This window comes from Poeciliopsis prolifica, unplaced genomic scaffold, assembly GCF_027474105.1.
Source record: "Poeciliopsis prolifica strain line A6 unplaced genomic scaffold, Auburn_PproV2 SCAFFOLD014, whole genome shotgun sequence".
Lineage (NCBI taxonomy): Eukaryota > Metazoa > Chordata > Actinopteri > Cyprinodontiformes > Poeciliidae > Poeciliopsis > Poeciliopsis prolifica.
The window spans coordinates 8,692,624-8,716,603 of record NW_026562389.1 but is presented as its reverse complement, the minus strand read 5'-3'; the positions used below and the strand labels follow the sequence as shown (position 1 = coordinate 8,716,603).

Genomic DNA, 23,980 nt, shown 5'->3' with positions numbered 1-23,980 from the left:
CATCACAATGATTCTGCTGCATACACAAAATATTTCAAAATGAACACGCTCATCGTTGTGAGGAAGTTTCATGTTTGTCTTCGCATTGCACAAGCACACAGTGCTGCTTTTCCGTTCAGCGATAGAAAAATAATCGCCTGTCCTCTATGATTCACTGTCCGTTCCATTTCTTTTATTTAGTATCTCTTTCTGTTCTATGCAAAAAGGTAATTATCTTTTCTCTCACAAGCTGTCATCTCTGTTCTGTACTTTTCCCGTGGCAGCGTTGTTGTGATTTTTGTCTGGCGGGTTGCTCTGCTGTGGCTGTTCCTATCTCATGTTTAAAAAAAACAAAGAAAGAAGCAAAACGAAACATTTTTGTCTCCTCCACCTACACCTACTTGCCTACCATTTTCATTCCTCTCTGTCTGCTTCACATCCTTTTCTTTTCCTCTGCCTGTCTTAGAATTTCCTCTGACTTCCACTGTCACTCCTCTAATCTAACCTGCCCTTTTTCTCCCCTGTAATGTGGGCTTTTTGGCCCCGTCCGTCACTCTGCTCATCTGGCATCCTCGTCCTTTTCCATACCTCTCTGTGCATCCCTGTGGCTCATCTGTCCTCCTCCCCCGGCTGTCCCTCCTCTCTCTGTTTTGTCTTCACAGTCACTGTATCCATCAGATTCTAGAAAGTGTCCATCACATTCACCAACATGACATAGTGCACAGGGACCTGAAGGTTAGTATGTGTAGAGGAGCATCTGCATCCCACCCTTCAACCCTCTCCCTCCCCAAACTTTGCTTGCTTCCTTTCTCCCTCTCCCCTCTTTTCCTCCTTCCTCCTCTTCGCCTGTTTGTCTGTCCTCTCCGTCTCTTGTCTGACGTCCGCCTGTCCGGCTCGTGTCTTGTTGTGATTGGATGTTTTCTTTTTGCTTAATGTTAATGAATTTTATTCATACATTTGTTTTATTTTTCTAATTGGAAGAATCTGGCCCACCTCACCCACTTTTTCCAGTTTCATCTGCCCTCCCAGTTGCTCTCCTCACAACCATCCCACATTGCATCTTGGGATGCACCCATCTACTTCCCACACCAATACAGACATCTCGGGTTTAGTTTCAGTTGATACCAATCTGATACGGAGAAATAGAGCTGAATTGACTTTTTTTTTTTTTTAGACACAAACATAAATGTACTAAATTTCAAAATTTATTTGGTAACTCTGTACCAGTACAGCACATTTAAATACACCAGTAGGTTCACAAGCTTGGTGAAGCTGTATATCAGGCGCGCTGATATACAAAGCTTAATTTGTATATCAGTCAATGTAAAATAAATAATAAGAAACTTAAACTTAACACTTTGACTGCCTTGGCCAAACAGTAAAAAAAACTGCAGCAAATTTTCTTTGAAATGGCTCAGAAATGCAATTAGAAATTCTTAATACGTATAATGTAAATTAAATAACAAATCAGAGTTAAACTAAATAAATCTTTGCTTATACTCGATGTGTAACTTTTTTTTATTTTTAATATAAGGACCGATATACATATTAATATCAAATTATATCTTGGGCTGGACGATATTGCTGAAAAACGTATCAGGATAAAAATAATTTTATGTTGGTCGATATCGATAACTTTTGATTCGTTTATATATCTGAAATATTATCAAACTTGTGACTTGCATGTTTTAGCCACAATTTTCACTCCATGTTATTGTTTATTTTTAAGGATTATGAGGCGAAACCGGTTCTGGATGAGAATTCAGTGAAATTATTTGTCTCATTATGCATATTGCAAAGAAGTGTCTAGATAGCAGTAAATGTTAATGTATTTACGTGCTATACTTAAATGAAGTATAGGTGCTCTGTGTTTGTATAATGCAGAAATTTCTAGATGAGGTAATCAGTGCATTTTTAAAATGATGTTCTTGCTTATGTTGGTGTGTGAGCAGTCAGCTTGGAGTCATTAATGGAGCCACAAAGTGCCTCACTCACTCAGTAATGGGTGTGATCATTAGCAGAATGTATGACAAAAAATGGCTACAGTAATAATCAGGATTAAGTTTCAAGCATGTCCATTAGTGGCCTTCTGCAAGACGGTGAGTGCAAAAAAGAAAAAGAAAAAAACAGCTTTGCTCACCTGTTTGTCAAAGATGCACAAAAACATGCATTTTTATTTCATTTTTTTTCTGTAAGCACATGAAGACATTAAGAATGACTCCTCAAACTTGTCAATCTGTGAAGCAAAATCCCTGTTTTGTTGTACTTTTTGTACTTTTTTCGGTTTGATCTGTTTTATCCTGAACCTCAGTGAAGAACGAGAGCAGATTATTATTGCAATGGCATCTTATCCACAGAAACACATACAAAATAGTTTTTTTTGTAGGACAGAGCTTATGTGCAGCCACATTTCTTCTCGTGATCACCCAGTACCCAGACACACTCGGTATATGTGACCTGCCCAGTATGTATTTATTGGGAGACTGTTAGAGATGAGACAGTGCTCTTAATTTATAGCCCTGAACTTTGGACTCACGTCAATGCATCTTTTTCCTCCACTGTCTCTCTGTGTTTCAGTTTGTGTGTCTCCCACCCCAAATAGACTTGTAATGTAATTAGTTACATTACTTTGTACTTTTACTGAATATTTCTTGTGGATCAGAGGACAATTTTTAACTTTAGATTTAGATAGAAAAGATTTTAGCAATTACCTAATGCCTTATACAGATCAGGTAAAAAGGAATTTTACCCTGATGACAACATTTTAGACCCTAACTAGTTTTGATGTTTTGTAAACAAATAGATATTTGATTTACATGTTTTGTGCACCTGAAAATTGCACAAAAATGTTTTTCTTCTTTACTGATTGCTCTTCATCCAATCTCTGCCACCATTAAGTCATTTCCCTTTCAAATTAATACGCTGTAATTGCAATCAAAGCAAATTTAGTATAGTTTTAAAAACTAGGAAGAAAGTCATACCAACAAATGTCAGAGATTTCATGCAATCACTTTCCTCATTATATTAGTTAGATGTGTGGCTAAGCTGGAAGGGGAAAAATGGATGAAAAATATGATAAAGAATTGATGGTCCTTTAAAAGTGGAAATAAATCCCAATTAAGAGCTCTCTCTCACCATTACTTTTGTTTTTTGATTTGTTATTCAGTTTGTAGCTGTGCTTTAAAATTCAAAGATAACTGGATTCTTCACCTTATGCACATTTCTTTTCAAATCAAGAAATGTGCAGAATTTTTTAAAACTTTTACTTTCTGCCCATGATAGGTTGTTATATTAAGGAAACAAAAGTTTTCAGTAAAGTACAGAATTTATTAAGGGCCTCCAATATACCAAAACCAAACAAAGTTGGTAGTTTAGTAAGTGAATTTATTGTTCTGGAATCAAATTTTATTGCAGACACGAGGAAAAGAACGTGCATTCTCTACCTATTCCTCCTTTAAATAAAAAAAAAATCTAAAATTATTTCTAATCTAACCTCAGTTGTACAAAACCACCAGCCACAGATTGCACCGTTTGATAATTTATTTAAAAAGTTAAAACGAAAGCTTGTTTGCAAAACTAGGTACACCAAAGATGCCACAAAATTAAAGCTGCACAATAAATCAGTAATATTTCCCATAATGTGATCAGTATAGGCAAAAGTAATATCACAAAGGAGTGTTTGAAATCCAATAATTGTATGTGGTAATATGCAAAGTGCAATAAATTAATGGTCTGCATGCTAATAATGTATATACAGTCCATTGGAAATCTGACTCTAAAGGTCACAGAGATACAAATGAGAGAAATTATTTATCACAAATGCTCATCGTCACAATTTTTAACAATAATTTTTCAAATCTTAATAAATTCCTGATATAGTGAAGTCCTAGAATTTAGCGAGAAAGTAGTTGCGCTGTGACTGTATACCCAGTGAAAGCAAGGGTTTTCTGCTGTTTAAATGTTTTTTTTTACTACAAATTTTACATTTTTATATTTGTTGTGCTACTAGTTTGTTCCCTTCAGCTTGTAACTTGTCATTGTTTTGCAATTTTGTCAGATCCTGAAGGAGCAAAATAAAACTAATCCTCAACCTTTTACAGACGTAACATGTACATGCAGTTTTTTTATGCATTGACATTAAATTGGATATTTTAACACACAAACTAAATCCTTTAAAAAAAGTTCAGTGCACAGGAGGCACTCATGCATGATGAAGCTATTATCAAACACAGACACGCACCAGTCCAGATATAAATGGTTGTACTTTATATAAGTGTGTGTCACTGCAGCTCTACTCATCCATCATCTGATAATATTCATTCTTTTATACCTTGTTGTTTCCTGCCAATGTTGTCTTTCCGTTAATCATAGCCACCTTTTCCATCACAGCAGATATATTATCCAGTCTCACACTTCCACTGCCTCCTAGTTTCTTTCTCACTGTTTTTAGTCTCTGATGACTTGCCAATATCACATTTATTTCAGTCTTATCAGTCCGTTCTCATACAGACACAATTTTTAAATGTTAATTACAGAATGACTCAATCCTTTGTTTACCTTCTTCATCAATGTTTTTCCTTGGCCCCCCTGTGGCCAGCCATATTCTCATATCTCATCTCCACGAGGCCTGCTGGGTAAAACACGGATGGTGGAAGGGCATCTAGAGTCAGATGAAATTTCTAATATTTTTGGATGAGGGTTGTTGAAAAATATATCGAACTGAAAGTAACTGCCACCATCAGCTGGTTCTTGCATATTTGATTGACATAAAGGAATCTTCTGTTGCAGAGAATCCACAGCTGTACCATTCTACCACAATTAACCCCAAAAAGTCCACTCTAAAAGGAATCCTTTATATGTTGGTTTTATGCTATAGCTTTAAGGCCAACTCAGTGGCAACAAATTTAGCTTCATTTTCTGATCATTTTGCTTGTTTTGGGTCCCCCAAAATCAGCGAATGGTACAAATGTAGCACTCTGACAACAGAAGAGTCTTTTCAACTCTTATTCTACCCCTAAAATCTCCCCCACCACCCACCTACCCTTTCTTTTCTGCACCCCATGGCCTGTGCACGGGTTTGCAGCGCTGCTAAGACTAACATGCGCCCCCCCTTCCCTTGGTGTTTGCATGCAGTCATTGCATCCAGCAGATCCTGGAGGCGGTGCTTCACTGCCATCAAATGGGCGTGGTGCACCGGGACCTAAAGGTGAGTGATGGGAATTGCTTTGCTGCCCACATAAAGTTATATATTAGTTATATTTTTTTGTCTTTGGGGTTCGTGGTTGAGCTGTTTCTGTAGTTTGTGGATTTCTGTTCTGTTGGTAAGACGTTGTAGTTGTTGCTTGCAAAGTCTGAAGAGTTATAGAGGGCTGTGGATCATCTCATTGCTCATATTACAGTTCAGACTGAACATAATACCTGGTTTTTAAATTAGAAAGTAATGTAGATTCAGAGCAAAATGTTCCCTAAGTTTTCTCCAGGTTTCTTCAGCTATACTAAACTCGCAGCTACTTTCTTGTATAAACATATCTTTTAGTGTGTAGAGAGTTCAAGCATGCAACAATGTCAAACATGCAATGCAGGTCATGTAGGCTGACCAATGCTTCTGCTATGTAACCTTTTTGTAGCAGGATTTCTGTCACAGCTGCTCACATAATATCAGCTGAGAGAGTACCTCATCTCAGGTTCTTTTACTTGACGGCGAGAAGTAATATCTATTCCTTTTTCAGGTATTCTGTGGTTTGGATTGATATTACACCCATGAAAACAATTTTCTTGCAAAATTGTAATTATTAACTTGGAATTAGTCTGTGTTTACCGGTGCAAGAAGAACTGGTTGTAAATTTAAAGGTGATTTTGTCAGTAATATTTTATCAGATTGTTCACACAGCCCTCAGTGCTCTAAAGGGATTTTTTTTTCTTTTTGCTGAGATGCTTTTACTACTTCTCCAAACATGTCAAATATGATCTGTGTCCATAAAAAAATAGAAATCAACCTGTTTTCCAGTCTTGCTTGTGTTGTACCTGCTGGTATTTATGTATGTTCTTCCTTTCTGTATGTTGCATCTTGTTTTGCATGATGCACTTTGTCAAGTAGACCTCTATGCAAATGTCAGTCCTAGCATTCCAGCAAAGGCTGCTGTGTTTATCAGAACTGTTGTGGGCAAAGGCTTTATTTAGCTTACGCCACCTATCTTATTTCACAGCCACGCACTGGAGAGTGTTTCTCGCAATAGGTCATAGTGTGATGACTGAGGACAGCCCGACTGACATGATCCCTCAAATTAGCAATACACATGACAACAGAGTCAAGTTGTGACTTTGTGCCAACAAAAACAATGTCAATGCACACATTGTTCAGAAGATGTTGTAATGTGCAGTGCCAAGTTTTTCAACTCCCTTGAGCTACAAACATTTAGGCATTCACATCAGCCCTGTTTAGTCCACTTTATTCAAACTTTAGTTGATTTACCTAGAAAGTCTGGTTCGTTTGGGGATGTGTGAGTGCAGAATTGGACTAAAAAAAGGCCTACAAATCAAGGTTTGGTTCAGTGGAAGTGAACATTGGCATGGTTCGAATACATAAATGAAATCTAAGCGGACCGCAGACTATTCAATAAGCAGGAAGCGAACTATAGCACATGGCATTCTGGGTAATACAACCAAAACAAAATGAAAGTCTGGCACTAGTGGGAGAAATGGCTCTTTGTCTTTTACCAAAGACGAAAGAGAAATTCTACAACTGTTAAAATCTGACTTCTTTCCATTTTTGTTTATATTTTGTGAAAAAGGAAGTTGTGCTCATGTCTTCTTCAGAGGTTTTTATGTTGATTCCTTTTGTGGTTCTTGGTGGAGCGCCACCACAGGCAAGGAGGAGAGCAGATTTTCGGTTAGTTAGGATTGTTCGACACAGTGCAATGAAAAAGTGAACCGCACCAGCTGAAAATCTAACAAATGTTGCACGTTTTGGCCCCACTTGCACCGAGTATATTGGAGTATTAGGTGTGATAACCCCTTTGGTGTATTTTTTTGGTATAAAAGTGACACAGTGTTTTTGAGGTTTTTGACACATTTGTATTTACCCCCCTTCGCTGTGATACCACTAAGTAAAATCAAGTGCAAACAGTTGCAGTCTGTATAAACACAGCTGTCTGTGAAGATTTTTTAGGAAAGATTAGTGAACAAGCAACATCAAGAAACGCAAGCAGACCAATCAGGGATAAAGCTGATTTAGAGCAGAGTCAGGTCATCAAACAATATGTCAAGTTCAAAACATTTAAAAAAACATCAATCCAACATCAGAACTGCAAACGTAGCAATGTAGTGCTCCCTAGAAAAGTGGCAAGAAGAAAGAGACATGGGGTCAAATGTGGAAGAGTGTGGAAGAAATGTTTTGGTCAGATGGAGTCAATGGGGCTGAATACAAATACAGAATCATTCTGAAAAAAACAAAACAAAAAAAAAAAAACCTTGAGCAAAATTTAACCTTGAGCTCCAGCTGTACCGTGTAGTATGTGTATACTGTGGCCCAGTCAAAGTCTAAACATAAGCAGTTAAAAGTGAAAAAAACTTGCAGCGTTGGTTAAGATATAACATGCTGAACATGCTTTCAGCTCAAATTGCTAAAAAGTTCGTTCTGCAAAGTACTGGGACGATGGGACTTAATATAAATGTTCCAGTTTCATTTGTCAGCATTTTTAAAACTATGCATAGTTGGTCTATCACATAAAATATAATAAAATACATTGTAATTCATGGGTTTAACATGAATGAGTGTCAAAATGTTCAAAGAGTATAAATACTTTGATAGTACACTGTATTTTACCATTAAAAATCATGGAGTTTTAAAATGCAGCTGCTTCTTAAAACATGTTTTGTGTTCTAATAAATCGAAGTTGACTGATGCAGTTGAGCTTCAGGTTTCTGCTCTGCAAACTCCTTAAAAATGGGCCTCTTTCCAACATTTGCATAGATATCTTCCACTCTCCCGCCTCAGTACCAGATCCTTAGCTGGTAAATAAATAGAATAGGAAGTGCGAAAATCTGAGACTGGGAAGTTCTCCAAATCAAACACCCACTCATGACCTGCTCTCCAATGCAGCTTTCCCATCATCTGTCGGTAACCGTCCCTCTCTGCCCTCCTCAACCAGAACCAGCTGCTAATCTTCTCTGTGCTTAGTCTGCCAAAAAGCAGCAAGAGAAAAGGCGGTGCTCTTGTGTCAAGCAGCACTGATGTTTGTTATTTAATGTTTGAATGTGAGCTCACCTTTTTGATGGAAGCCGCTGCTTCCTCACGAATTTCACACACATTCATGGTCGTAGATTATACTGCGTTGGCACCTTCTAAACTCCCTGGTTTACAAAAGAAAATGAGAACCTAACCAAGTGCAAGGAGAATATCGTGATATGATGTAGGCTCAAAATGGAAGCATTACCAATTCTTTTGCCTTCTTGGCTTAAGATGCTAGCAGAAGCACAACTTTAACTACATGTGTTTTGGGACAGGCGAGTCGTCTGATTTGAGGACAGAAAACAATGATGGGATACAGGCAGATGCTGCTGCATTGCAGGGGAAGTGGTGACAGAAATCCAACCTAAATATAATGTCCTAATTCTTAGATTTCAAAAAGTTTGGACACATGTTACTCTTCACTGATCTATATTAAGAAACAGCTGCATTAGCTAAAAGATGTTAAAAAAAATTAAAGTTGAAGCTTCACTGACACCAAGAAGTCTTTTTTTTCCCATGTTAACTTTGAAGTTAAGTGTTTGGGTGGGCGTCTTACTCCCCAGGCATCGACTGAAATAATTGAGTCTACCTATGCAGATTAAAGGGTAACTTTGATAACCAATATAAGTTATCATGTTAGCAATCCTGGTGATTATCCAGCATCAAGATTGTTGGAAAAAATGATAGCCCCAGATTATATTTTGTGTTAATATTTCCCACAGGAGGGCTTTATGCAGTAGTCAGAGCTGCCTGTTACCTTTACAGAGGCAATGATTAAGTGAGACTAAGAAGAAGAAAGTGAGAAAGAGCAGAGACCAGTGGGGATAGATGCCCATTATTAGAGCTCTCCTCTGACAGAGAATAATGAGGCTAGCTGCATTATCTAGGCCACAGAGATGGAGCCCATAGAGCCTCATTGTATGAGGCCAGGAAATAAAAGTGCTGCAGACTTATCAGATTGAACTGCTATAATGTGGACCAACTTCTGCTGTAAATCTGTCATTGCATGAATAAAAACATAAAATATGTGCCTTGCAAATGTTTGTCTTGACTGAAAGCAGCCTTCATGAACCCGTTTGCAAACTTTTTTGCATGTCTGCTTCTAGCTTTTACTCCATGAGGATTGTCGTTTTCTCGTCCTATAAGTTTTTTGATAACCTTTTGCCGTCTTCTTCTTCTCTTCAGCCAGAGAACCTGCTCCTCGCAAGCAAGTGTAAGAACGCTGCAGTGAAACTTGCCGACTTTGGCCTGGCCATCGAGGTGCAGGGGGATCAGCAGGCCTGGTTTGGTAGGTATCCAAGAAACAACAGCAGGAAATCTGGGGTACATTTTATTCAATTGACATAATAAACTACTTTGTCATTGTGTTTTGTTCCTTGTATGGAGGTAACTTACACATTTTATGAGCTAAACATAAAATGTGTTAAAGAGTACAGCTTGGATAACAAAATTTTGTTGCATTTTTTTATGTCTTTTTAAATTTGTGTTCTGTATAAAGTTGTGATTATAATATTTACTTTTGTAGAGAAGGAAGTTTTAAGTTTTAGGTTTTGTGTAGCCAACCATTTTTTATTTATAGTTTACTGCAATGAGAAAAATTTATTTTCATAAGTAAAGTTTTCTGCCAGTACTTTTTCATCAATAGTAAGAAATTATTGACTTAAAATGAGCTAATATTTCTTGCTGAAAAGTTACTTGTAACTTACTTTTGTCCTATTTCAAGTAAACTAAAAGGTTTGCACTAGAAACTAGACCAAAAATACTTAGTAGGATTTAGTGTTTTTGCTGTGAAATCTTGGCATTTGTTGGACATATAGGCCACAGTGTATGACTGAGAATTTCCAGCAGTTCAAGGCTAAAATACTGACTATTTTGTTAGTTTCTCTGCACAGTCTGTTGCCTTGCTAATCAATAGTGGATGTTTTTTTTGCTGTAGGGTTTGCAGGAACACCAGGATACCTGTCCCCCGAGGTATTGAGGAAGGAGGCATATGGCAAACCTGTGGACATCTGGGCCTGCGGTGAGTTGGAGAGAAACACTCGTATAAACACAACATCCATATGGTTTTTCCTAAGTGATCACACACAAAACAGCAGAAGGTTGAGTTGATGTTGTGTGTTGATTTGCTTTGTCGGTGTGTATGTTTTCTTGTGTGTTTGTGACTCAGGGGTGATTCTCTACATCCTGCTGGTGGGCTACCCTCCTTTCTGGGACGAGGACCAGCACAAGCTGTACCAGCAGATCAAGGCTGGGGCTTATGATGTGAGTCTCCGCTCTTTTTCCCTTCTCCTCCTTCCATCGCGATGCCCTCCCTGCTGCTCCTGCTGCCCCCGTTCTTACGTAACCGAGTCGCCTCATTCATATTTCAGGGGGTGCAAGAGCGCAGGTTTCGCAGTGAACTTCATGCCAAATAAAGAGAGAGAAACTGACTGACTCTCTGGCAGTGATTCTGTCTCATGGGACACAGACCTTAGTGTTTATGCCTAAACACAACAGGACCTGATGAGTTGAGGGTTCCTGAACAAATTGCTGGAGGCTCTGCTTGGACTGGCCTTTTAGTTTTAATAAACAATCCGACCAAAGGGAGCCGCTGTGGCTTTTATGTAAAAATCATGTGTGCTGTGTTTCTAAAACATTAATAAAGTTGGTAAAAGTAGTCCTCAACATTTGGTAATCTGTTCAGGGAAGAAAATTTCACTGCATGTTATTAATGACTTTAAGTTTGAATTTTTTCCAACCTTTTGCACTTTTGATTTTTTCCCCCCTGTATTTTCTTTTATTTAGTTTATTGCACTATGAAAATCTAACAAGCTTCTCAAAATGTGTCCTGAGCAGCCATGTTGGGTATCAACCCAACATGGTAGATACCCATGTACTCATCTGAGCACAGTCGTTGCAAAGCACAGGGGCGGGAACAGTGAGCCGTATGCATGAATTAATTGAAGCATTCAATCAAATACAGTCTGGCTCTTTAGAGAGCTTCACTCCTGCAGACAGAGAATGATATCTTCTTTTGAACACTTAATCATGGAAGGCTATTTTAGGGACATTCTGCACTATATTTATCATGTAGAGACCAACATATGAAATTGATATATTTAAAATGACTCCAATATAGAGAGTTTTATCAGATGTAAAAATCTTATTTAAAATGCAAATCTGAAATCATGCTGCTTGTTTTAGCAAATATTTGCAAAATCTTTGTTCTTTAGATTTAAAGACTTCTGATGTAATGAGACTTTTTAGAGGAGAGGAGTGAGACGTTATGTTCAGAAATCTTAATATTAAGTGTGAATAAATTAACACTAAATGTGATATATTTTACTGACATATCAGTGCTAATCTGGGACTCATACTAGAGCCAATTCCCAACTGGCCATTATATCGTCACATAACTTAAAATGCCTTGTTTAGTAAAATCTTTAAAAGTTGTGAGCTAATTATGTAGATGAGTGTGCAGTGAGTGTTTTTATTCACATTGCAATAGAAGCAAACATCTGTATTAAAAAACAACATATCTTAATTTATAGAGGTGTTTTTAGACATAATTTATATTTTAACTCTACATTTGTAACATCATGTCTGACTGATTGTTGCCCACATTTTAATCCGAAATTGTAAATACTTTTTTAATCGATTTGTAACCTGGAATAATTTTAATCTGGATTTATAAATACCAGCAGGGAATATTTAACAAGTAAAAGTATCAAGTAATCTACAGTCTTGGTTTATACCCACAGTTTAGAGCTGGATTTACAAATATGTCATAAAAACCTGTGTTTATAAACTATGTTTTAAATAACATTTATAAGTGGAGCTAAAAATATTCGCTGTCAATGTAAATCTCTGCAGTGCACTGAGATACATTCACTGCATGACAGGTGGTATTAAAACAAACAACCAAAAACAACCAAATCCAAAGTGAAGCATTGTTTTGTGATTTGGTTCATACAACCCCAGTGAAATCAGTTCTTTGTCTCACAATAAGAACTGGTGCTAAAATAACACCAGTAAAAAAAACTTATCACTATGAGCTGTTAAGTAGTTCTTAGTTGAGTTTCATGTTACATTTAAATGCGTTTGGACATCTGTTATGCTGCTATATTGCATTTTCTTGTATTTCAACTAATGTAGGGCTATATCATTGTGTTTTCTAGTTTCCATCCCCAGAGTGGGATACAGTCACCCCAGAGGCAAAAAACCTGATCAACCAGATGCTTACAATCAACCCAGCCAAGAGGATCACTGCTCAGGAGGCTCTTAAACACCCATGGGTCTGCGTAAGTGGTCCCGTCTTTGCTATTTAACCAAATTCAAGCTTACAGATGACAACACTGAATGTTTTCATGTTCTTTGTTTATCATGTCCTCTGCTTTACTTTCTCTTCCCAGCAACGATCCACAGTGGCATCTATGATGCACAGACAGGAGACTGTGGAGTGCCTGAAGAAATTCAATGCCAGGAGGAAACTCAAGGTTTGTTTGCATGCTTTCCGTCTCCAACATCTTTCTCCTCTCTAAAAAGCTCTCATGTGAGCTGAAATGAAATCAATTTTCCTGTTTTTCTTGTCTATATTTTTAAGTATCATTTGTAATTTCAGTATTTATGCCTGTATTTGTGAGAATAGCACACATTGCTCTGAATATACAGTTAATTAAATCATTATTTCCCTTTGATGATCTATAATGAACACATAATATATTTCAAGGGACCTATTACTCAAAGTTCATATTTGGCACTCTTTGGATTTCTGCTGCTTTTATAAAACAGCACAAATTTGTTTTTGGTAATAAGTTAATGTTTTGTGGCGTCTGAAAAATAATCCATTTCAAAATCCTCCCGAATATAATGTCACAGTGTGCTGTTACCTAGCAACCCCAGACTTGCTCAGCCCATCGCCTAGCAACCCAAGTGGAGCTCCAGCACATTTGGTCAGCTGGTTTTACAGTGGCTGCTGGAAAAGACAAGTGTTATGTCGTTGACTTACCATCCGGAAACCACCTTCTGCATTCGATTTGGTTGTGCAGAAGGCTCCACTTCTACTTTTCAAAGATATATTGATGTATGTTTGCGCATCTGTTTGCAGCCATTTTTATGTGCGAGTGTAAACTTCGAATTGGGGGTTGTGACCAGCAGCAACTTATTTAGATTTGAAGTGACAAGAAATTATTATTATTATTTCTAGATAACACTATCTGAGAATAATTTTGTGCAAGTTATGACCTAACTTGTCATAACTTGTTCAATGAAGTTTATGACAGGTCACCTTGAGATAGACTTTATAGTAAAAATGAAGTAAAAAGAGCAAAGTTATGCTGCGTCCAGAACTTTTCCTTTCATGCTGATTTATTGCCGACTTTTTGTGTGGATATAACAGCTTAGTTGTTGGAGTGTGACACTGTTACCCCGCTGCTTTCGGCCTTTCTTGGCACGGTTCAAATACCAGCTCAAAGGAAGCTGGAAAGAGAAGAGCAGGTGGCTGCAGGCAAATGTTGCACCATTCATCCAACATGCCATCAGCTGCCACCAATTCTCTCTGGCTTTTCACGCTGAAAATATAAACAGGCAATAAGATGATTGGAGTTAACAAAAAGCTAAATTTAATTATTTTAATATTAAAACATCAAGTGGGGCCACCAGCATCCTGTATTCTAGTGGAATAATCAATTCTTTCTATTTGTTAGTCACTCATGTAGTTGACAATTGGAGTTTGAAATTGGGAAAGATGTGGTATTGAATGGGACCGCATCTGGTTAAATGTGCCATTAACATTTGAGGTGTTCTTGTTACGCCTCTATAAAGGGGAGTAATGAAAACACGGACACAATGTTACTCTTTGCATGTCCGGTGTTATAATTTCAAAACAGTTTCAGACATTACTCTGTTACATTGAACATTACACACATTCTAGTTATGCCGGCACAGTAAAACAAATCGAACACACACAGTAGCCTACGCCGTTAACCAGGAAGCTAAGTATAGCATAGCAGCTCTTAAACTAGTTATCAAAATCACCGCAGCGCTCTCTGTTAATTAAACAAACATCGCTATAACAATCACACAACATTCTCTGTTCATTAAACAACCATCGTGTTAGAGCAATTTCTTATGAGTTCGAACTTTACCTATAAAGGGGAGTAATGAAAACACGGACACAATGTTACTCTTTGCATGTCCGGTGTTATGCCGAGAAATGCATGCCTGCCGAGAATTGCATCCCCTGTCGCGGGAGCGCGCATCGCTCTAAACTCTCGCATATTGACGAGTAAACGGGCTGAAATCCGACCGAAGAGGAAACTTTTAAAGATATTCGTAACATTATCACGTTTATTAATCATGTAAGCGCTAAATTGTGGGTTTTATTTCGCAAATTAATTGAAAAAACACTGATTTTTTTCACGTTTACTGAGCCATATTTGTCGAACGTTCTTCAGTGTCTGATGAACAAGTTCTCCGCAGCTGCTTTGAAATTCCAAGATTTTTCTTTTAACACCATAATAGCTTAAAACTTTACAAAACCGAGGCCCAATCCCAATTACGTAGAACATTTTAATTACGCTTAGCTGTCTAGTGTATTAATGTAGGGGAGATGCATTTTAATTTCTGAGCCTGCTAATATTTGCATCCCCTGTCTATTGTCCTGTTCATATGAAACTTATAGTGGGAACTCAGGGAACAAGTGTCATTATGTAGAAAAAATGTAATTTCCAAGTTAGCAGGGGATGCAATTTTTGGCAATATGGATTTCTAGCTTGCCAAAATTTGCATCCCCCCTGTTTTCATCAAATATGATCCAATTGAGGTGAAACTCATACCAGCAGTTCTTACAACTACTCTGGTCATGTAGGACAAGTTATTTCACTCTTAACTCTTTATTTCTCAGAGTTAGCAGGGGGTGCAATTTTGGCAATATGGATTTTCAGCTTGCCAAAAATTGCATCCCCTCTATTTTCATCAAATATTTTCAGAATGATATTAAACTAATACCAGTAGTTCAAAGAACTACTCTGGTCATGTAGAAAAACATATTTCACTCTTAACTCATTATTTTTCAGAGTTAGCAGGGGATGCAATTTTTGGCAATATGGATTTTCAGCTTGCCAAAAATTGCATCCCCCGTTTTCATCAAATATGATCCAATTGAGATGAAACTCATACCAGCAGTTCTTATAGCTACTCTGGTGATGTAGAAAAAGTTATTTCACTCTCAACTCTGTGTTTCTCCAAGTTAACAGGGGGATGCATTTTCCGGCAATGTGGAATTTCAGGTTGCCAAAATCTGCATCCCCGCTATTGTCATCAAATATTATTGAATGCATCTGAGAATGTGCTCAAAATGAAAATTGTCAGAAAATGCATGTCCTGCAATTTGGAGAATTAGGATAGTAATGTGTTATATGAAATGTTCTAGACAATGACACGTATGCTCTGAGCTACTAGAGTGACTTTCAAATCTGTACGACACTTTTGAGCTGAAAAAAAGGGCATGCAAATATCGGCAGCTCATAATTTGCTATGCCAAAAAATGCATCCCCCCAAGCTTAAAAAAAACAAACAGTTATGAGTGAAATAGCTTTTTCTATATAATCACATTTGTTCCCTCAATTGCTGGTATGAGTTTCATATCAATAGGATAACATTTGAGGAAAAAAAGAGAGGGAAAGCATATTTTGGCAGGTTGATAATAGGCTGTGCCAAAAACGCATCCCCCTGCTAACGTGTACAAATAAAAATTAAGAGTGGAATAACATCTTCTGCATAAGAAGAATAGTTGTATGAGCTTCTGCTATGAGTTCCATGTTATTAGCATAACATTTGAGAAAAATAGAGAGGACATGCAAATTTTGGCAGGAGCAAAATCCATATTGCCGGAAAATGCATCCCCCTGCTAACTTGGAGAAACACAAAGTTGAGAGTGAAATAACTTTTTCTACATCACCAGAGTAGCTCTAAGAACTGCTGGTATGAGTTTAATCTCAAATGGATCATATTTGATGAAAACAGGGGGGATGCAATTTTTGGCAAGCTGAAAATCCATATTGCCAAAAATTGCATCCCCTGCTAACTCTGAAAAATAATGAGTTAAGAGTGAAATATGTTTTTCTACATGACCAGAGTAGTTCTTTGAACTACTGGTATTAGTTTAATATCATTCTGAAAATATTTGATGAAAATAGAGGGGATGCAATTTTTGGCAAGCTGAAAATCCATATTGCCAAAAATTGCACCCCCTGCTAACTCTGAGAAATAAAGAGTTAAGAGTGAAATAACTTGTCCTACATGACCAGAGTAGTTGTAAGAACTGCTGGTATGAGTTTCACCTCAATTGGATCATATTTGATGAAAACAGGGGGGATGCAAATTTTGGCAAGCTAGAAATCCATATTGCCAAAAATTGCATCCCCTGCTAACTTGGAAATTACATTTTTTCTACATAATGACACTTGTTCCCTGAGTTCCCACTATAAGTTTCATATGAACAGGACAATAGACAGGGGATGCAAATATTAGCAGGCTCAGAAATTAAAATGCATCTCCCCTACATTAATACACTAGACAGCTAAGCGTAATATAAAATGTTCTACGTAATTGGGATTGGGCCTCGGTTTTGTAAAGTTTTAAGCTATTATGGTGTTAAAAGAAAAATCTTGGAATTTCAAAGCAGCTGCGGAGAACTTGTTCATCAGACACTGAAGAACGTTCGACAAATATGGCTCAGTAAACGTGAAAAAAATCAGTGTTTATTTCAATTAATTTGCGAAATAAAACCCACAATTTTAGCGCTTACATGATTAATAAACGTGATAATGTTACGAATATCTTTAAAAGTTTCCTCTTCGGTCGGATTTCAGCCCGTTTACTCATCAATATGCGAGAGTTTAGAGCGATGCGCGCTCCCGCGACAGGGGATGCAATTCTCGGCAGGCATGCATTTCTCGGCATAACACCGGTGTTATAATGGAGCATAACCGTTACGTCCCCCTACATTCCAACAGACAAAACAATCGAGCCCCGAACGACCAACAAACTCTCAAAACATTCGATTCAAAAGGTTAGACTTTTCAAGAACCACAAACAAACATAGGCGGAAAAGCAACAAAGAAAAGTAACAGTAATAAAAAGTACATTTCTTTTAACTTCTTTAAACTTAGGCTACCTTTTGTCGTATCTGTACCGTTTATCTGCCTGTAGTGCTGAACTTGAGAGACCAGAATAATCGATCGCAGATCATTAGATCTTGTTTTCCTTTTTCGTTGTTTGAAATAGTTTTATAACCACTACATTCTCCTCTTTCAATGATACAAGTTTTATAAAACCTAAATGACTTACAATAAAACTATTTGAACTATTTTTACATCAAATGGCCTCTTACTGATGTCCTGAGGTTAAATCAAGAATTTAAAAAGTATTGGTAATGCGAGCTAAGAACTTTTTAAAAAAAATTTTTCCCTTCAATTTCCCCAATTTGGTTGAATCTTCAACTTGAAATGACAATTTTATTGCTGATCAGTCACATTTCACAAGTCTCCAGAAAACAACAATACTTTGATTTTTAATTTCTCAACCTGATTCAGGAGTTGTTTTTTTTTTAAATCCATCTTTGTTTTCAATTTTAATCAAGAAGTAAAAAGATCTGGACAATGGTATTTTAATAAACTGCACAATCGATGTTGTTTTATATAAAGATGATTCTGATTAAAATGGTTTTTGTGCTTTCTTGCTCCTCTTAGGGGGCGATTCTTACAACCATGTTGGTTTCCCGAAATTTCTCAGGTAAGACCATTTTGGGTTTTTAGTTTCTTTACCTCTGAAGTAGCAAAAGTCATTTACCAGATTTCAGTGTCACTAAAAAGTTTGAGTTTGCAAGTTTGTTACGTTGTGGCTGGAGCATGCCATCATCTTGGAAGGAAGCTAAAATGATGGCATGCACCTTTTGACACAGGTAACAACAAATCACTTCTCTCCCTTAACCTAAGAATGTTAATTTGAAGTTTATAGAGCATGTTATAAAAAGGCAAAATCACATTATCATTTCATCGCCGCTCAACTTCAGTGTTTTCTTTAACCATAACTGTTTACTCGATTTACTCAACTGTTTTTAAAACAACTATGTTTCACAGATCCAGGATAGAGGTTAAAAGCTCAAAATATTAAAGCAAAACTACTTGAGCCTTCCTGGTATCAACAGAAGTTTGTTCCGATTTGACAAGAGGGGCACAAATTAACATCCACTGACAAACTCGAATTAGTCTGAAACAGATCTGCAAATATGAAAATTATCCACTACTACTTAAAAATAATAGTTCTTCCCACAGTGATAACTTCTACACCGAAGAGTGTTGTGCTCAACTTACTAGTCAGAAATAAGAGATTCTTAAATCGGTACAGAGATGATTAATTTATCTTTAATGCCAGCTGGGAATTCTGGTCCAAAGCACAATGACAATGTATTTTGGATTTCATTTTATACTTTTATGATAAAATAAAGGGAACACTGAAATTGATCCGAAAGCTGAAGACGCATAGTGTCTTTGTTGTTGTCTTTGTATGTCTGTATATCCCTGTAAAAATCCTAAACAGGAATTTGAACCTGCAGAGTAATAAAGTGAGACAGAATCAATATTTGCCTCTCACTGTCTTTAAAACCTTTAGCAGATGATTTTTCTGAAGGATTTATCAGTTTTTAACTTTAATTATTGATGAAAAACATTAAAAGTGACTCAGCACTTCCTGTTGGTGGGACGTTTTCCACTTTGTTGTGGTCAGTGAAATAAAAAGTTGTAGAATTACAAAGTAATACTGAATCTCAAATTGGGAGAAAACGTAACTTTTCAAAGTAAAATCCTGCCCGGAGCGAGTTGCCCTGGAACTTTCCTGATAATATTTGACCTTTATTTAGAATGAATCATTAAAGGTTTGTGTCAGTGTGAAATGTGTGTGTTCCGTGTGTGTTTATGTGCCTATGCTGACACGCTGCTTTAGTAAACATGACTCACAGTGGGCTTTCTGACTCTGTAAGCTGCACAGTTGGAAACTGTCTGAGGATCCACTTTGCAAGCACTCAGCCGACTCCCACAGCCACACACGCTCACGCTGACCCAGGTGTATAGCGCGGCTATTTCACCTCACTCAAGCGCCTTTTCTCACTCTTTTTCATCTTCCTAGGTACTGGTACTCCATTATAAGTGTGAGGCCATCAGGTGGATGAGTCAGAGAATGAGAAAGAACTCTAAAAATTTTATGTTTTTTAAAAACGATCTGAGTTGCTGCCCAGTAAATTAAAGCAATGAGTACTTTTTGCTTTTTTTTGTGTATTTTCAGCATCTTTGATGAGTCATCCATTACACAAAAAGTGCAGCTGGACAAACAGAGGCGGTGCTATTTATTTTTCATATGTTGATGTAATACTTTTTACCATAAAAAGTGAAAAAAATACATTTTCGACCGTCCTCTTTTGAACTTGTAAAATAAAATACAGCCCACATTCATGCGTCAAGTAATACTGTCAGTTTCTAAGGTCAGCAAGCACTAATACTGCCACATAAATATTAACATTGGCTAAAAATGACATCATTACCATTATCATCATACTAACATTAAGGCTTTTACTGAGAAAACATGCTGTAGAGTGTTAAGCTTCAAACAGATAAAAGATTTGTGTGTCTCTCCCTGACATTTTTCTGTCCCAAACCTAATAAATATAGTCTCTGGTGACACAATCTCAGTCAGAAGTTAACATTTGCTCATTATGAGCATGAGTGCCAGCTGCGTTTTAGGATTTTAATCATTTATTTTAGTCTTTTCATTTCCAGGATGGATTGTATTATACACAAGAGTAACACATAAAAAGTGTCTGACTGTGGAGCTAATCCACACACTGTCAGAATTATACAGTTTCACATCTGATCATTGAAACACATAAATTTGAGGTAAAACATTGCTTCTCTGCAAAACCACTAAATCTGGTTTCTAGTGTAAATATGACAATATAATACTTGAAATAAGACAAGTATACAACCATACTTTTCAGCAAGATACATGAGCTTTTTTAACAGTCAATAATGACTCAATATTGATGGAAAGTACTACTTCAATTGGCTTCACTTATAACACAATATTGTTCCCAAGTGAAATAATCTGCCACTGGAACAAATACTTTTTTCTCAAAATTAAGGAATTATTAACTTAAAATGAGGTGCTGTATCTTTCTTGAGCCTCTGTTTTTTCTGGTACTTTGAAGAAGAAACACATTTTTTATTTATTGTATTTAAATTGGTTATCATGTTTTGAAGTAATCCAGGAACCAAACCAAACAAGAAAGTGACATTTTTACATTCCATGTTATTATGAATGAGAACTGAATTCATTTTATTTGTTATTTCTGTTGTTTTGTTTATATTTAGGATATTTAATATATTTACCAGTTCCAGTGTTAAATGTTCAGTGGAATCTAAAGTTTATTGAACTTTGAGGATGTGTTCTTGTATAATTAAGCTATTACCTTTGTACTACTTGAAAATATTTGCAAAATAACAATATTATTGTTTATCACAATAACTTTTGGGACAATTTATTGTCCAGCAAAATTTGTTATTGTGACAGGCCTGTATATGTATGTGTAAGTTCAAACTAGGTCACTATTGTTTTTGAAAAGTCGTTTACTTTATTACTGCTCCATCCTGGGAAAAGAATGACTGAGATAAATTTTTAAAGGACTAAAATGAATGATATTCCTGCCATTGATGACTTGATGTAAAATTCTCACCGGAACTGTAAATGGATCCCCACCAGTGAGCCCTTCCTGTTCCCCAACCTGCTCACCGACTCACACTCATCACTCTTGAATATCGTACCCATCGATCCCTCCTTCATCACCTCTTTGATCCCTTTCTCCCTCCTCCTTTAATGTCTAACTCTTTTTCTTCACGTGTTACTGGGTTTTTGGATTTTTAACAGTCGGCAGCAGGCAGACCACCGCTCCAGCCTCTGTGACTGCGGCAGCGGCAGCTGTGGCTGCAGCCGCTGGCACCACTGCAGGGCTGGTGGAACAAGGTAGCACGGTGGCGCACCCAGGGCATGCCACCCCTCACCCCCTCTGCTCCTTCTCTGTTCACTTAATTAATTAATTAATTTTTTTAAATCTTTGACCTCATTCTAAAACTTTCTCTAACTCTCATATCATTTTGTTCCTTATCTTCTCCCGGAGCCTGGGAGTTCAGAGCATGATGGCTGACCACACTGCTAACTACATCTGTCATTAGATGCAGGACTAGCTTAGTTTTCATCCAATTATTTAGCCTAAATTGTGTTTTTCAGTTGATTCTGTTCATGTAAGTCAATGTTTTTAATGTTTAAATTTACTTTTAGACAAAAATATGGACTCTGAGTTAAGTTTATAACACTTTGAATATTATATAAATATACAAAATAAAAAAATTTGGGCTGGGCAATAAACTGATTTTATTGATAAATTAGATTTTTGATTTGAAAGATTTAATTTTCCACCAATGCGCTCCTGTGGTTTCTATAGTGCAGAGACGTTTTGGACGTTTAGCTCAAATTATGAGAACGTTAATGCATCACAAGAATACAGACGTAGTAATACAAGAATAAAGTTCTACAACAATAAAGTTGAAATAAAATGAGAATTCTCTCTCAATATTAGCAAAGTAAAGTTGAGCATCTTGTGAAGTTATAGTTTGGTGTAATTTCTACAGATAGGGAAACATTTTAATCTTCCAATATGTCAGCATCAATTTATCATCAGTAGCAGGACTTTGAAGTGTTTTGAAGAAGTGTTTTGAAGAAGAAAACACAAAGGTGGTTATATAATCTCTTAATAACTCAATTAAAGCTTTTTACTCATTAAAATCACTTTCAATCTTTATTTTAGGATTTTCTTTATTTTGGTAATATTATAACATGACTATATTCTTTATTAGACAAACATTCTCGTTGGCGAGCCCCAATACTCTATCATATAACTTATGGAAGGTGATTGAAATAAAGTCACTTTTTAAAAGTATTTTCTGTCATTTGTAGTTTCTTAAGTAAGAAAAAAATACATTAGATATGAAAAAAATAGCAGATTTTATTTTTAAACATCCCCCAGCTCTAGTTTATATTTACAGTTAAGTGATGTAGCCACAAGACACCATTACAAAAAATATTTAATCTCTCTGGATATGTTAAATTAGTTTAAGATTTAACTTATTAATTAAGCTCTATGTGATTGTTTTGCATCAGTTCTTTTCAATAATATATAGCGGATGAAAGCCTAGCTACGACTGTTAGCGCTCATGTCGCTTCCTGTCTGAGATCTGATGGTGTGGCTTCGGTTCCGATCACTGCTCTGTCATCACTCCATTTCATCCCATCCTCTCATACAGAGCATGGCCTTACTCCAGTCAGACTGATGTTCTGTCCCTGTGTTTCCTCTCAATCTCTTCCTATCATCCCGTGTGTCTCAACTCCTCATTTTACATCTATTCTTTTGTCCCATCATCAAACATTTCTACCTCTGATTTTCGTCTTCCTCCTTCACGCCACCAGGTTCGTCTCCATATTTTCATCAAGTTTCCATGTTCCCACCGTGTCACTCCCATCTCAGCTGTTCTCTTCACTCTTCTCTCCCTCTCTTCTCTTTTCTCTGTCGGACAGTGACACTGGAAAGTTCCCCCCCTGCAACTTTTAAAGGATGGAACTGCCCGAGAGCTGCCAGTGAATGCTGCATGGGGCACTGGACTGGTGCATGCGCTGCTGCACAAAAGGGATTTTTGGTGCATGGTGAACACTGCAAATGATGCAAGACTGGGCATGCTCACATAGGATGTTGGTCTATTGACCTCCGTTTGACCTTTTAATGGTGTCAACTGAGATATTAATACTTTTTAGCATCTTTTTTATATTAGCATGCCTATAGAGAAACTTTTCAGTCAATGGAAATGTGATTACAACCTATTTTACTTTGATTAGCCTAAATATGATGACGAAAGACCTCTGTAAGATGAAGCATGATGTGAACACAGCCTGGGATGCTAATGCTTCATAAACACAAAGAAAGACCAAAACAATTTCCTTTGAGACCAAATTTCTGACCTTGTCAAAGTCGCAGTTGTTTGTAATATGTCTGTGAAGGATTGTTGTTGAGACTGACTGAACCAAAGACAATCTGTTGATTCTTTATTCGGTTTAGTTGGACCAATATAGGATTATAATACTGACTTCGTTCACGTTGATATCATGGCTGATTGTTAATAGTACAGAGCTTTGTGATGTCTTTATACCCAGTGATCTTTTCCACATTTTATCACATTTCAAACAGACGTTGATGGGATTCATTAACAAAGTTGTGGGTAATTGTGACATTGGGCATCTTAATTTGACCTTTTATGCTTTCTTGAACAGGTTAGATAGAATTATGAACTATATAAAACATGTTTGCATTTTTTGCACAAAATCATTGTTATAGAATAGGATTTCAGTCTCCTCAGATCTGCCTGTTTTGAGCTTTCAAAATGGGCTGTTTTAGGGCCTTTGTCTCTTTAAATCCAAATAAGCTGCTCCTGGTCACGCTCTCTGCCCCCAAACTCAACATTATACTTTCATGTGAAAATGGCTGCCAACAGATGCACAGTGATACACCTATACATCTTTGAAAAGCATCAATAGAGCCTCCTGCACAACTAACAAGAATGTAGCAAGTGGTTTCTGAATGGTAAGGCAGAAACAAAAGAAACAAAAGACTTTTCCAAGAGTTTTTGACTCTTA

The 23,980-nt window shown here is 36.9% G+C and overlaps 1 protein-coding gene across 43 annotated transcripts in view; it reads left to right on the top strand.

Moving 5' to 3' along the window:
- The window catches only part of camk2b1 (calcium/calmodulin-dependent protein kinase (CaM kinase) II beta 1), an 86,995-nt gene that overhangs the window by 27,817 nt on the left and 35,198 nt on the right, over positions 1-23,980 (top strand). For 15 of the 43 annotated variants that reach the window (XM_055039793.1, XM_055039770.1, XM_055039786.1 and 12 more), the window contains exons 6-12: positions 5,113-5,185; positions 9,395-9,497; positions 10,146-10,229; positions 10,377-10,471; positions 12,367-12,489; positions 12,601-12,684; positions 17,941-17,983. In XM_055039793.1, the coding sequence (XP_054895768.1) occupies positions 5,113-5,185; positions 9,395-9,497; positions 10,146-10,229; positions 10,377-10,471; positions 12,367-12,489; positions 12,601-12,684; positions 17,941-17,983 (605 nt within the window). Of the gene's footprint in view, positions 1-641; positions 715-5,112; positions 5,186-9,394; positions 9,498-10,145; positions 10,230-10,376; positions 10,472-12,366; positions 12,490-12,600; positions 12,685-17,940; positions 17,984-21,166; positions 21,263-23,980 lie in introns of those variants that run through there. The other 28 variants (XM_055039796.1, XM_055039762.1, XM_055039756.1 and 25 more) reach the window with 4 other exon arrangements.